This window comes from Lethenteron reissneri, chromosome 3 (genome assembly GCF_015708825.2).
Source record: "Lethenteron reissneri isolate LAM-NWPU_2019-01 chromosome 3, ASM1570882v1, whole genome shotgun sequence".
NCBI classification, from domain to species: domain Eukaryota; kingdom Metazoa; phylum Chordata; class Hyperoartia; order Petromyzontiformes; family Petromyzontidae; genus Lethenteron; species Lethenteron reissneri.
Window position 1 is genome coordinate 14,379,167 of NC_083781.1, and position 12,532 is coordinate 14,391,698.

Consider the following 12,532-nt stretch of genomic DNA (forward strand, 5'->3'; position numbering starts at 1 on the left):
ATATTTTTTTTATATTGACAGTAATAGTATTCACATGTAATTAAATTCACACTGATCAACGTTTCCAGTCACCACATGCTTTTTTCTGCATAACCACTTCCAAAATTCCTGTCTGTTTTTTCCAGTATAACTTGGCTTTGTATTGCAGCTCTGTGCTGGATGAAGATTTTTTTAGCAAGTTGGCTGCAGAAGCTGAAAATGATGAGCCAGTAAGAATGTATACGTGCAAGAAGTTCACCACAATAATTTACAGTTCCCTATTTACAAATAGTGATGGTGCTTGTTGTTCCAGTGGGTGGGGTTTGTGCATTTAGAGCTTTGAGTAGTTGTTTTAATACCATTAATTATTGAATAGAAATAGTAATACTATATTTCCTACTCATGATGTTATTGTTTCTCCTAAGACAAAATCATCGTGTGTTATGAGTATGCCAGAATTTTAATCTATTACATGCATAAAATCTGACATGTTTCAGGCATGGTGTATATGACTGGTTGCGTTTGTGTGGCAGGGATCGGATGTCTCTGACGCTGATCCCCAGGCTGTACTTAACACGATGGAGGTGAGACTCATCATTGCCTTACACTCCTGCCTTTTGGGATGGCCACATTTTCTAAAACTCTTTGAGTTGATCTAATGGTCAAAATGGCCACACATTCATTCTTTTTAGCTGGTGATCTTGATGAGGCTGAAAACTTTTGTATGTGCAATGCACATCTCTGTGTATTGTTCAATCTATTTATTTTCTGGCCGACACACATTTTTCTGTTCATCATTTACTGATTAAAATGATTTGTTTACACTCACCAAGCATATCACAGTGCTAATCACTTGCTACTATGACACTAAAGTGCATATTTGATACATTGAGTCATCTGAAGCAGTAAGATAAACTATTCATAATAAAGTTTTTTGGTTAGATCGCGTTATTTATAAATGTGTCATAACCCTCCACCACCCGACACGGCCAAACAGTTAAAAATGTGTCACGTTTACAAAAGACAAACAGTTCACTACTTTAGAACTACTTTAGAACTATTTGTCTTTTGTAAACGTGACACATTTTTTACTGTTTGGCTGTGTCGGGTGGTGGAGGGTTACGACACATTTATAAATAACGCGATCTAACCCAAAAACTTTATTATGAATAATATTGATCGTAAAGCCGACGTGTGAAGATCAAATTAATTTCGCATTTTATCCCAAGGTCTCGTTTGCAAAATAAACTTGTCTCAGTTGGTTTTCCTCTGATTGTAAGGACTGTTCATAATTCTATCATTTCTGCAGTGTCCTCAGACTTAGTGAGTGTAAAGGAGTTTGTCGTTATATTTTCTGTTGGTTGGTCGGTTATACATCCCACAAAAAAGGAAATATACAGTAGATTCAAATGTCTTATTCCAAGGTTTATGGATATGAAACATTCTAAGAATTTCTGACTGACCATAAAATGCTGAACAAACAAATCCAAAATAATAATTGTAAAGAAAAACTTAAAAGTTTACAAGAAAGTAAATGTCAACTACATTTGAAAGGTCATCACGTCATTACGTCAATGTCAAAGTATTGCGCAATTTGAATTTTTTTCAACGAGTTAATCTTTTAAATCACAGTTACTATATTTTCAATTCTATTTTTGTTTCACTTAACTTCGCAGTTTATTTCATAATCATTGTGTTAAAAATATATTAGTATTAATATAGTTTATTGTTTTGGATCAGTCACCAATTATTACACAATAACCCAAATTCGTTTTTTACTTAATTTGGCTTGAATTACTAATAACTTCAGTTTCTTTCCACAATGCCAAACTCTCATAAATAGAATTGAATAGGCAACCCAATGTAGTACCCTCCTGAAAAAAACTTTAGACTTAGTGAGACTTTCCTGTACAATAGCCTCGCATTTTACGTGCATTTATGTAACGCAATTTTGAAATAGGTTAGATTAATTTACACTTATTTTTGTTATGCACGCACTATTATCGAAATAACGTGCTCCAGCACATTGGCCATGGTGTACAGAACGTGCTGCGAGCTAATCTTGAGTCAGGCAGCAAAGTTCAGTAGCGACTCCTGAGGTGCAACACGACAATCACAAGCGCGGGCAGCATTAGCAGCAGCTCCTTCTCGTCGCCACTTGGAAGATCTTGTCCACGTGAACTTTGTCTTGTGTACCATTTGCCTACCAATGTGTCTGTTAAGCATCTCACAGTGTTACAACTCGTTTCGTTTTACTTCACTTTTTTAGTTCTTTAAATAGGCTGTTCAATTTTTATACGTGTATGGTATTGTAAAAAGATAACGTACTGTAACCAGTAAAATATGTAGACGTACGAATTAGCTTAGATAGCGTGCTCTCCCTAACCCCAAAACAATTTCCTTTATTTCTTATAGGAAAAATTATGTTTTAATTTACGCGATTTTGAGTAACGCGCCGTTTTTCAAGAACACAATCCCCGTATAAAACGAGTTAGACGTATAGATAATTGGCATTTAACTGGCATTAATACTGGTAGGAACCTCTTGGTTACACCAGCCCACAGGGGATTATTGTGTCCGTCCGTCGTGCAGGGAGGGGCTGGGTGGGGAGGGGCTGGGTGGGGAGGGTGAGGAGGGACTGGGTGGGGAGCGTGGGGGGTGGGGCTGGGTGGGGAGGGGCTGGTAACCCCGTGGTGCCCTTATAAAACTCAACGTTTAACCTACTCACGCCGGCTTGTGCTCGCCCTCACAGTCGGGCATATTTGCGGAATACACCACGCCGCCGTTGACCCTGGCCAATGACCGAGCAACCCAACATTCCTACCAGCTCCCTCCGCAGGAATGTGTTAGAAAATGGACAATACATTGCATTATTACTCATGAAATATAATGCAATAACCACAGGAATAGCATTTGGAGAAGTGCATTATATGTTTTTTTTATTAAACTGCCTATTTTAAAGCATATGCGGGAAAGTGCAGGGTGGACTGTGTGCCATCCTGCAGTGGGCATCATTGGTTAAAGCACTGGGTGAACATGTCACTGCTCCCAACTTTCTTGTCACATTGTTAATGTGGAAATGGCCTAGATCATACTCATGTGATCATGACCATTCCATAATCTGTGAACCATTGCCACACTCCTTCAGTGAATCATGTCTGATACAACCTTTTAATCTTTTCCCTTTTTAGACCAAAAATGTACGTGGGCAATGTGACCACTAACACCAATTATCATTTGGCTCTTGCTCAACACTCGCAGTTCTTGTGAACAAGTGTTGCTCCATTTCTGCAGAAATTTGGTCAGTGCCCCTCGGCACAAAATAATTCCTTCACCAGTAGTGCGCATACAGTAATGATAACTGACCAGCACAAAGCAGTGGCTGGTAGATGTTGGATAAGCTTTTTCATTTTAGAATACAACAGTTTCTTAATACAAGACAATACCTATATGTCCAGTGCATGTTTTGGTAAAAGTTTTTTGTCCAATTTTAGATCATGGATAAAATTAGTAGAATGTTAAATTTGGCCGCTTCTTTTCACGCTACTGTATGAGTTGAAAGTATATATTAGTTAACATATGATTGGGCCCTGTATGTTTTGGATGCCACAATATGTTCTCGTGTGATATATGCATGGGTACTGCTTCATCGGCTGATGAAAATACCAAATGTAAAATGCACATTTTTGTGGAACAAGAAAACAAGCAAAACACTGTTTTGGCAGGAGGGCAGCCTCAAGTTCATAGCAACAGATTTTGACGAAAAGATGTCAGTAAACATGTTGACCACTTCTGTTGATGTTGAGTTTCACATACGCATGCACATTTAGAAAATATGGAAACTGACAGTAATTTAAAGGTTTAGTTAACCATATTCCATATCTGTAAACTCATGATGAAAATGTAGTTTGAAGCAAACCAAACAAAAACGTACACGGTAACTTCACACTCTTTAATCACAATATTCAATGTGTGTTGAGTATTAGCGACTGACATGAAGGCAATAGAAGCAAACACAGTGTCTGCAATTGATATAAGATACGCATACAATAGCAACCCTTTACAGAATTGTACGTGTTGTAAAATAACTGGAATATATAATTTTATTAAAGAGAGGTTTATTTTTTATGGAAGGTGCCACGATGCATCTTTCCATTGATACGTGTTCGTATGTAAACATGTGTTTTCGATAACATATGTTGTATACTACATATGGTTGAGTTTTGCTACAAGTCTTAATGACCAACAATAGTACAGAGTGTGATGTACTTGTCATTAGCGCAGGATTGAAACCCATTAATGACATTATATGAAGTTAAATATATAACCCAGCAATGTGTTATCCCTTTATGTACAATGAGATGCTTTAATCCATGGTTTCAGTAAAATCTACTACCCTTCAGAGGAAGATTGGTTTAAAAGTTTCATTCCAACAGCTTGGTTAAAATGAGGTTAAATGCATGGAACGTAATTGAATTTGATTGACTAATTATACAGTGAAATGTAGATATGATGGCTGTCTGAGTGACTTGCTGAACTGATCCCATACACCATTTAGTAAAGTTCAATGCTCAGCGTGGTATGACACAAATAGGTTTGGTCTGCTCTGCTAGATTATTTAGCGTAGGTTATTCATAGGTTCAAAGCTGAACCTGTCTTGTTCCCCCCACTTCACAAACTGACACCGACCAGCACAGTGAAGTAAGGTCAAACAACCCCAAGATTGAAACAGTGTGAAGCCTTCATTTAGCAGTAGATTGACAAAGGGCAGAAATTCAATCATTTCATTCTTCAACAATTATATATTTTAAAAAAGTGATTCTAAAAGACATGACATGACTCATGATAGTATTTCGAGATTATTACAGGAAGTTATTCATTATTAAAAGTGGTTTCATGATTTTCATGGTTTGTAGTAAAAAGGTTGCACTTAATGTAGTGTGAAAACAATAGAAATTAGCCTCAAATATAGTGACCAGGTGATTTTAAATATTAAGTTCAGGTGCTACCTATGAGATAATATTGTGTTTGGGGATTCTGTCCATTGAGTGTGCCATATGTTGTCTAGGTTTATTTAGTGCACTTACCATAAGATGTTTGCGTTATTCACAGTAGGCTTTTGTCAACATAAAACAAGACTGCAATATAAAATCTACATTATTTGCTCATTAAAGACATTTGTTTTTTTGCATATTTGTTACATTCACTTCCAACATTGATTTAAAAAAATGTTAGTACGATACTCTAAATCACCTCAATTATTATACAGGAGTTTTGTGTTAATAAGTCTTTCAAATGAATACACGTGTTTTCTATTTGGCATGTAAAGGCAGAAGCATGCACTGGTAAATTTGAACACATGTTGCAGTGTTATGGCTAAGGCGACATGTAGGCACAGTGTGTCAAACCGTGGCCCTTTCCTAAATGCACACTTAAAGGGACGCTCAGTCAAGCAGGGAGTACATTTGCAGGACGCATGTGGGAATGCATCGCATCGTGTCTCTCTCCATCAACCTTGTCCCATGCACAGATGCCGCAGTACGCCTGCAACATAAATACGCATATCGCGAGTGGGCTGAAGAGAAGCAGCACTGGCCAAAGCTGTAGCAGGCACACGGCCAGGAAGATGAGCAGCACGACTCTGAGCCATCGTCTTGGTTCCACCAACACAATCCGAAACATAGATGGCATGAAAAAGTAATCCTTCATCTTCTGCAGGACAGTCTTGCACTTGTATTCTGTCACACTGTGAAGGGCGACGTCCTGTTTGAGCACAGTCACAATGCATTGGCACCTTGCGGCATATCTTGCATCCTGTGTAATGGGTCTGGACTCAATATCCCCAGCCGGATTTTCTTTGTAGAAGATATAAAGCATCATTTCATAAAAAATCCCAAAATATGAACGATGATCGGCTTTGATATGGGTCTTGTGTTTGTTTGCGATTGATGCTTCTCCAGCTGTTGCTTTTGCAGTGTCTGGCAGCTGTCCAGCATTTCCCCCCGCCAGGGCCAGCACACTCGTGGGTTGATGGGGAGAGGCATCCATTGCAAGCAGCACCACCGTTAGGCAACTCGCGAGGTCGGCTCTGAAAATGATGCATATCAGAATCGGAATCTTTATTTAGACTGTAAGAGGAATCCAATGCGCTGTCAAGCTCTTTTTTACAGATGTCCAGTCAGGGCGGGTCAGAAAGTTACAACAGTAATACAATAAACTGATAGGAGTGTAAAGTATAGGAAAGGTAAGCAAGTAACTAAATCTAAATAAAGTACATATGTATAAATTGCTAAATTAAATCAATTCCTTTCCACAATAAATGCAAGCTTGGGCAAGGCAGCAAAACAACAGTCCCAGACGACAGCCAGACAACGACAGCCCCTCAATAAATGTACACATTAAAATGTTACAAAAATGTTACTATCGATACACGGGTTCGATCAAAGTCACAAACCACATTTGCAAATGTGATGGTATCCAGAACTAATCTTCTGCTTCAGGATATTTTTAAAAGAAGATTTACGATGATAGAGACAAGGTGTTTCCAAAACTTTGGTGCGCAACGGCAAAGTCTTTGTTATCTATTCCAATTCTTGTTCTTGGGGTAGTTAAAAGGCAATTCGATGTACATCTTGTGTTTGACAGTGGAAGTAATGCATTGTCAAAGTATAGCGCAGATTTGCCAAAAACAGATGGCGATTTTCTGAAATTGTATCTTATTCAAAATAAGTAAATACCACCGAGGTTTTATTTACAGTTTTGACCGAGTAAATATCTGTTTCCTGGCTGCCGACAAAAGGGATACGCCACAGGTTACCATTGTTTGAACACTCACGTGTTTCATTTCCCAAAACAAATTTTGGGTTTGAGTAAAAACAAAATGGGTATTTTATTTTAATGTTTTGCTCAAAACATAAATTGCGTAATCTTCGTTTACTAATCTCATGACCATGTTCCTATTGTTTTACTATATCGTGCTTGATGATCAAAACCAGTTTGTCTTACAAATAGTTGAACGATGCAGTCTTTTGCCAACATGTAAACCAAGCTTAAAGAACACATCCCCATGCAGTAACGTACGATAACCATTGCAATGAATACACGATATAGTAGTAGTGCATTTGGCACTTTATTTACAGTCCGCATTGCCAGTTTATTTACAGCACCCATTGGATATTGCTTTGATGCTAACAACGTAGTCCAATGGAAAACAAGTCTGCACTTAGTTGCTTTAGCCTATAGCCGTACCTTCTTTACCAGATGGTGTGAGCTCTCGCGGCCTGGAGTACGCGTCGCTCCAATGTTGCTGCGCGGCTCGTGGTGTGACAGCAGCAGCAGCAGTGGCCCCCAGTGCCCTGTGAGAGGCCTCCTCCTCCTCTGCTGTGGCTGGCGGTGCTGCCACGAACTTGAGCTTCATGGTTGCAGCCTATCGCGATGCATATTCAGTGGGTGTGTCGTGTAGAGCCGACCAATTGGCGTTTGCTTGCCAAGCAGTAACTTGAGACGAAGGGACGGGTTACGAGAGGTCGTGTCCGAGCTGCGTTATGGAGCTCTTGGGAAGGGGCAGCAGCAGTGGGCGAGGGGCAGGCACATGGCGGTGTAGACACGCGGCAATTCGCCACTGCTCAAATAGCCCCCCACCCACCACCACCGATGTTTGAGGCCCCTTACAAGGTTAGCAAAAAGTGTTTGTGTTGAGGCCAGTGTAAAATATTACTTGCAGATATGTGGCTTTTAAAAAAATCCGACTGGAAGTGACGTTGGGTGCTATGTTTAGTTGATTCAGATCGCTTGTTTTGTAAGGTTGGAGGAGGTTAAGGTATAGTGGGTTTAATAAGAGAGGGGGATGTGGTTGGGAGAGCGTTGCAAAGGCGACGAGTGTGTTTGTTTTAGAACCCCGCATGGCCTCGCATATGAGGATTCGGTGTATAATGGGGCTCATGATTTTGGAGATAACTCCACGTTATGCCTGTCTGAGAATACTGACTTTAATACCGTCTTAGGTTTATCCCAAAATAAATTTGTTGTCCAATAATGAGGAATATTTGAGCATATTTTAGACATATATAAACACATTCTTAGAATCATGAGTTACTTAACGTTTTTCAATTACAGAGATGTTTCTCTTTTACCACCTGTGTTGCTGTGTGATGGTGATTTAACTTGTTTTGCATTTTGTTCCAGATTCGAACCCTAATTGATTATAATCAGTCACGTGTAGCTCATTTAAATGTACGATGTGTTTCACCGTGTCAATTGTATTACAAAATATAAAGGACTTTTACATTTTCTTCTGAGGAAGAGATGTTTTTGTCTCATTGTTCAAATAGTACCAAGTGCTGCAGGGCAGTGATTTTGGACGCTTTTAAACTTGTTCATACCTAACACCTCACGGGTATTCCTATTAAAACAAGCTGTTGGCTCTTAATTACAGTCATAACTCTTAATGGCAAATGGGGCTATATAACAATTTATCCAAGCTCACGGTTACTTCAGAGTTAATGGACCTTTATTTTGCTGGAATTTCAAATATATGTTAATTTGAAGTTTGTTAATACAAAGCCATTGTTTAAATAAAAATATGCACAATTTTCACTGTAAATATGCAAAATAGTGTGCATTGTTTTCAAAGCTTGAACCAGAAAGTTATACTTTTGATGTTATTCTAGTCCTAAATGAGAATCCATGTGTTTTTTTAGGAAGGTTGAGGTAATCGGCATGTTATTGAGTAAATCTAGATGAAAAATAATTTACAAATTCACTTCATATTTCACTAATTAAAATCAATACGAGTCTTAAATGCCATCATGCACGTATGCGGCACATTGCTATACATAAAACATTTACCCACATCTCTATTCCACAACAGGACATTGATGACATGGACGCAGATCTTTTTGGAAAAATGAAGAAAACTGGGCCGCCTGCCAGCCAGCATTTTAAAGCAGGACCAGGGCAACTTGCACAGACTCGAGGCCCCAAGACACCTGTTCCGGCAGTGACAGAAAGCACTGCTCAAGAGAAATCCCAATCCTCGCCAGCACGTTTGGCTCCTGCGAAAGGTAAATCTGTTTACATTTTGTACATTATTTTCTGTTTTTGTTGAAACAATGATCATCGAGCAGCAGCAACAATCGTACCCAAGCCAGTTTAATGCATGCATCTGAGCGGATATGCATCACACCTCAATAAACATTCCTAAACTTGAAATGGTCACGCCCAAATATCCAGAGTGGGTTAAAAGTAATGCTGTAACCAATACGTCACTGCTTTGTTACTTGGCGGTGTCACTTCCTCAAATTCTGCTCACGCACGCAGGAATGCAGAGGTGATTCTGCATTCTCTGCAGGAGGAGCCAGCTAAGAGCTTTATTGGTCTGTTTTCAGATATGTTTACCGAAATGTTAAATCAGATGATGGTCTGCTAGATTCTGCTAGATACTTTGATATGCTGCGAAAGTACTATAGAGTATTTAGGAAGCGAAGTCAAATTGAAGACGAAACATTTTTTTGTTAAAAGAAATAGCAGTGCTTAGATTCATTGGTGCCCTGATCCACATTGCCATGGTTGGGGCTAGCATTTCTATAGGACACCCACAATCAAGTTCATACAAATTGCTACTCATTGACCCTCGAGGGATGGCAGGCAGAGTCAATCCCCGACCAGGTCTTGCACTTATAATCTTCCATTTGTCAGTCGCAAGCTCTGATCCTACCTGCACCTGGCTGGTTATGACATGAGCTAAATTGATAAAAAAGCGAAGAAACACATTGTTATTCTTCGATTAAATCAATCAAACTTTATTTAAATAAAGAAACATAAATAGAAAAAAAGCTTTATTTTCACTTAGCTTGAGTCCTGATGCTAGCTTGTAGTCAGAAGGCGGGCAATGAGTCACCACAATTGCACACACACACACATGGGGCACGCGCACACATGCACAAAGACACACACCCCTAACGACAATGATCCCCCGAGTAGCCTTAACAGGCTGTGCTGTTAGCAGCGCCGATGAAGGCCGCCACGGCACACGAGGGGGTGGGTGGCCAACACCACTCCCAGCCACGATTGTCTCCCCAGTGGTGATGTTTACATACCAGGTACTGGTGTTGGCTGTGAGCAAGAATCGAACTCAGGTCGCTGCTTTTGTAGCGCTTCCCACACACAACAACAACAACAACCGCCATTCGCCACTAAGTGGCAGTGACGTCACCACGACGCTTGTGCCAGGCCAAGTGCACCTTGAGGCCACGTGAAGTGTCGAACGCCCGCTGGCAGGAGGTCACGGGGCAGACCCAGCAGGTGCCACGGGTCGACTGACCGAGATGACCGAGATGACTGGCTGATGCACCACCTTTGCCCCCTACTGTACCAACTTGCTGTGCTTTAGCCACCCGGCGCTCCGCTCGTTGTTGTGAGCGTCTCTCCTCCGCCCTCCGTTGTTGTTGTAGGGCGACTGCCTCCAACTGCCCAGTAGCGTCCTTCACGAGCCTCCTCCACTGAGGCCAATCTTGACACCTGCTGGTACCAGTCATCGGCAAGTCCACTCAGCTCCACGTCCTCCTGTACCACATCACTCAATCTCTTCTCTAGCCCGTGCCGCGCCCGTTTAGCCCCCTCGATCCGGCCGAACAAAAGCTGTTTAGGCATGCGGTGGCTGGGCATGCGGGCTACATGACCCAGCCAACGCAGCCTTGCCTGCCGGAGGAGCTCACCGATGGGACTTTGCCCAGATCTTTCAAGGATTTGTGAGCTCCTCACACAATCCAGCCTGGTTAAACCCAGGATGGATCGTAGGCAGGCCAGCCTAAATGTTTCCAACCGGCGAAGATGTTCCATTAGGGGGGTCCACGTTTTGCAAGCGTAGAGAAGGGAGGGAATGACCGTGGCCGAGAAGACCTGAAGCTTCGTGCGGAGTGACAGACCAGGTAGCTTCCACACAGCGTTACGCAACCGATGAAAAGATATTGCCGCTCGACTGATTCGGAGTGAGACCTCTGCTGTTAAACTGGAGCCGGTCATAAGCACACTGCCCAGGTATGGGAAACTCTCCACTCTCTCCACAACTTCCCCATCACCGATTGGGAGTTGTGGGGGTGGAGTGTCCGATGGTACAAAATACCCAGGCAGGTGCTTAGTTTTGGTGGGGCTGATGGTAAGGCCCCATCTCTTAGTGGCACGCTCCAGTCTCAGCAGCAGCGTCTCCAACTCCTCTTCTGAATGAGCAGCTATTACCAAATCATCGGCATACATAACGTGGTTGACCAATAGGGAGCCATCCCTTGATCGCACCCGGGCGTCGATCAGCCTCCCATTATAGCTGTACCAAATGGAAATTCCCCCGGTACAGCTATTGAAGGCTTCACGAACTACGCAGTCGAAATAGATGGTAAATAATGTGGGAGCCAGAGGACATCCTTGTCGCACCCCCACACACTCGCACTTTCACACACACGTGCGCGCACACACACACGCAAACACTCACTCCCATTGCGAGGCTGACTCATTACATCTAGTTGAGGATTGCTCCTCTGAACAAAATAGCTCCATGGTTCAGTCTGAAATTACGAGTTTGCGTTTTACTTCATTGTTATTTATTTCTATATTTCATGGAAGTTGGTTCGTAAGTAGGGGTGTTTGTAAGTCCAGCGTTCGTAAGTCGTGGATTGCCTGTAATAGTGTAAAGACGACTTCGACACACTTGTCTTGAGATGGTTTATTTTATTAAGGAGCCACGTGCTCACACTTGAACATGCGGAGACCCCACTGCAACAGTCCCGAGTCTCCCGCGCACGTCCCTTATATACGGTCTGAGGCCACGCCCCCATTCCCGAACCTTCTCACTGGTTCTAGACCGCTCACTCTCCCAGCAGACTCTACCGTCCTCTTTCGTCACCTGGCCATGCTCCTATTCTCGATCATTCCCGTAGCCACCAGTCCATTCGTACTGCAGGCTGACTCCCCTGTCATTACCTCCCGTGGCCACTAGTCCACTCACACGGTAGGTTGACTCCACTGTCATTACTTAACCCCCCCCCCCTTTAAAAATGTAGCCGTCCCAGCTAATACTAAGAACTTGAAACATTTTCAAAAATTAGGGCAGAATGACAAAACACATCTGCATCGAAGAGAATCCGCTGCACTACTATAGCAACGAACAACAACATAATATGACGAGTGAGTGGTGTAAGCCATCTCACAACGAATAAACAAACGCACTGAGGAACACAACAATGTTTGGACGTGGGAAAAGAAAGTCCATCTTCGGGGTTTGGAGAGCCATCAACGTAGCCACAATATCTCTGGCAGGATCCTCTCGATAATGAATCTTAAGACTCATTGAGTGTCTCCATAGTTAATGAAAAATAATACTCTTCATGCATTTGTAGTGGGTTCTAGTCAGGCACACACCAAGGAAGGCAACACCTTTTATTCTCGAGCACAACCAACGCTACTCAACGTTCCAAGGTTAACTATGCACACTGCGAGCGACTGTGTACATCACAGGTTAACTACGTAAGGTGGTGGCCACCGTTCCTAACCACTTGAACGG

General features: G+C 41.9%; 1 protein-coding gene and 1 long non-coding RNA gene across 2 annotated transcripts in view; one reads left to right on the forward strand and one right to left on the reverse strand.

The window, feature by feature from the left end:
* The window catches only part of FBF1 (Fas binding factor 1), a 47,461-nt gene that overhangs the window by 2,267 nt on the left and 32,662 nt on the right, over window positions 1-12,532 (forward strand). The window contains exons 2-4 of the mRNA XM_061560821.1: window positions 126-209; window positions 513-563; window positions 8,849-9,041. Of these exons, the coding sequence (XP_061416805.1) occupies window positions 126-209; window positions 513-563; window positions 8,849-9,041 (328 nt within the window). The remainder of the gene's footprint in view (window positions 1-125; window positions 210-512; window positions 564-8,848; window positions 9,042-12,532) is intronic.
* Window positions 3,917-7,391, reverse strand: LOC133347246 (uncharacterized). Its single transcript, XR_009755695.1, has 2 exons — window positions 7,228-7,391; window positions 3,917-6,067 (listed from the first exon to the last, which is right to left on the reverse strand). It is a non-coding gene; the product is annotated as an uncharacterized LOC133347246 (long non-coding RNA).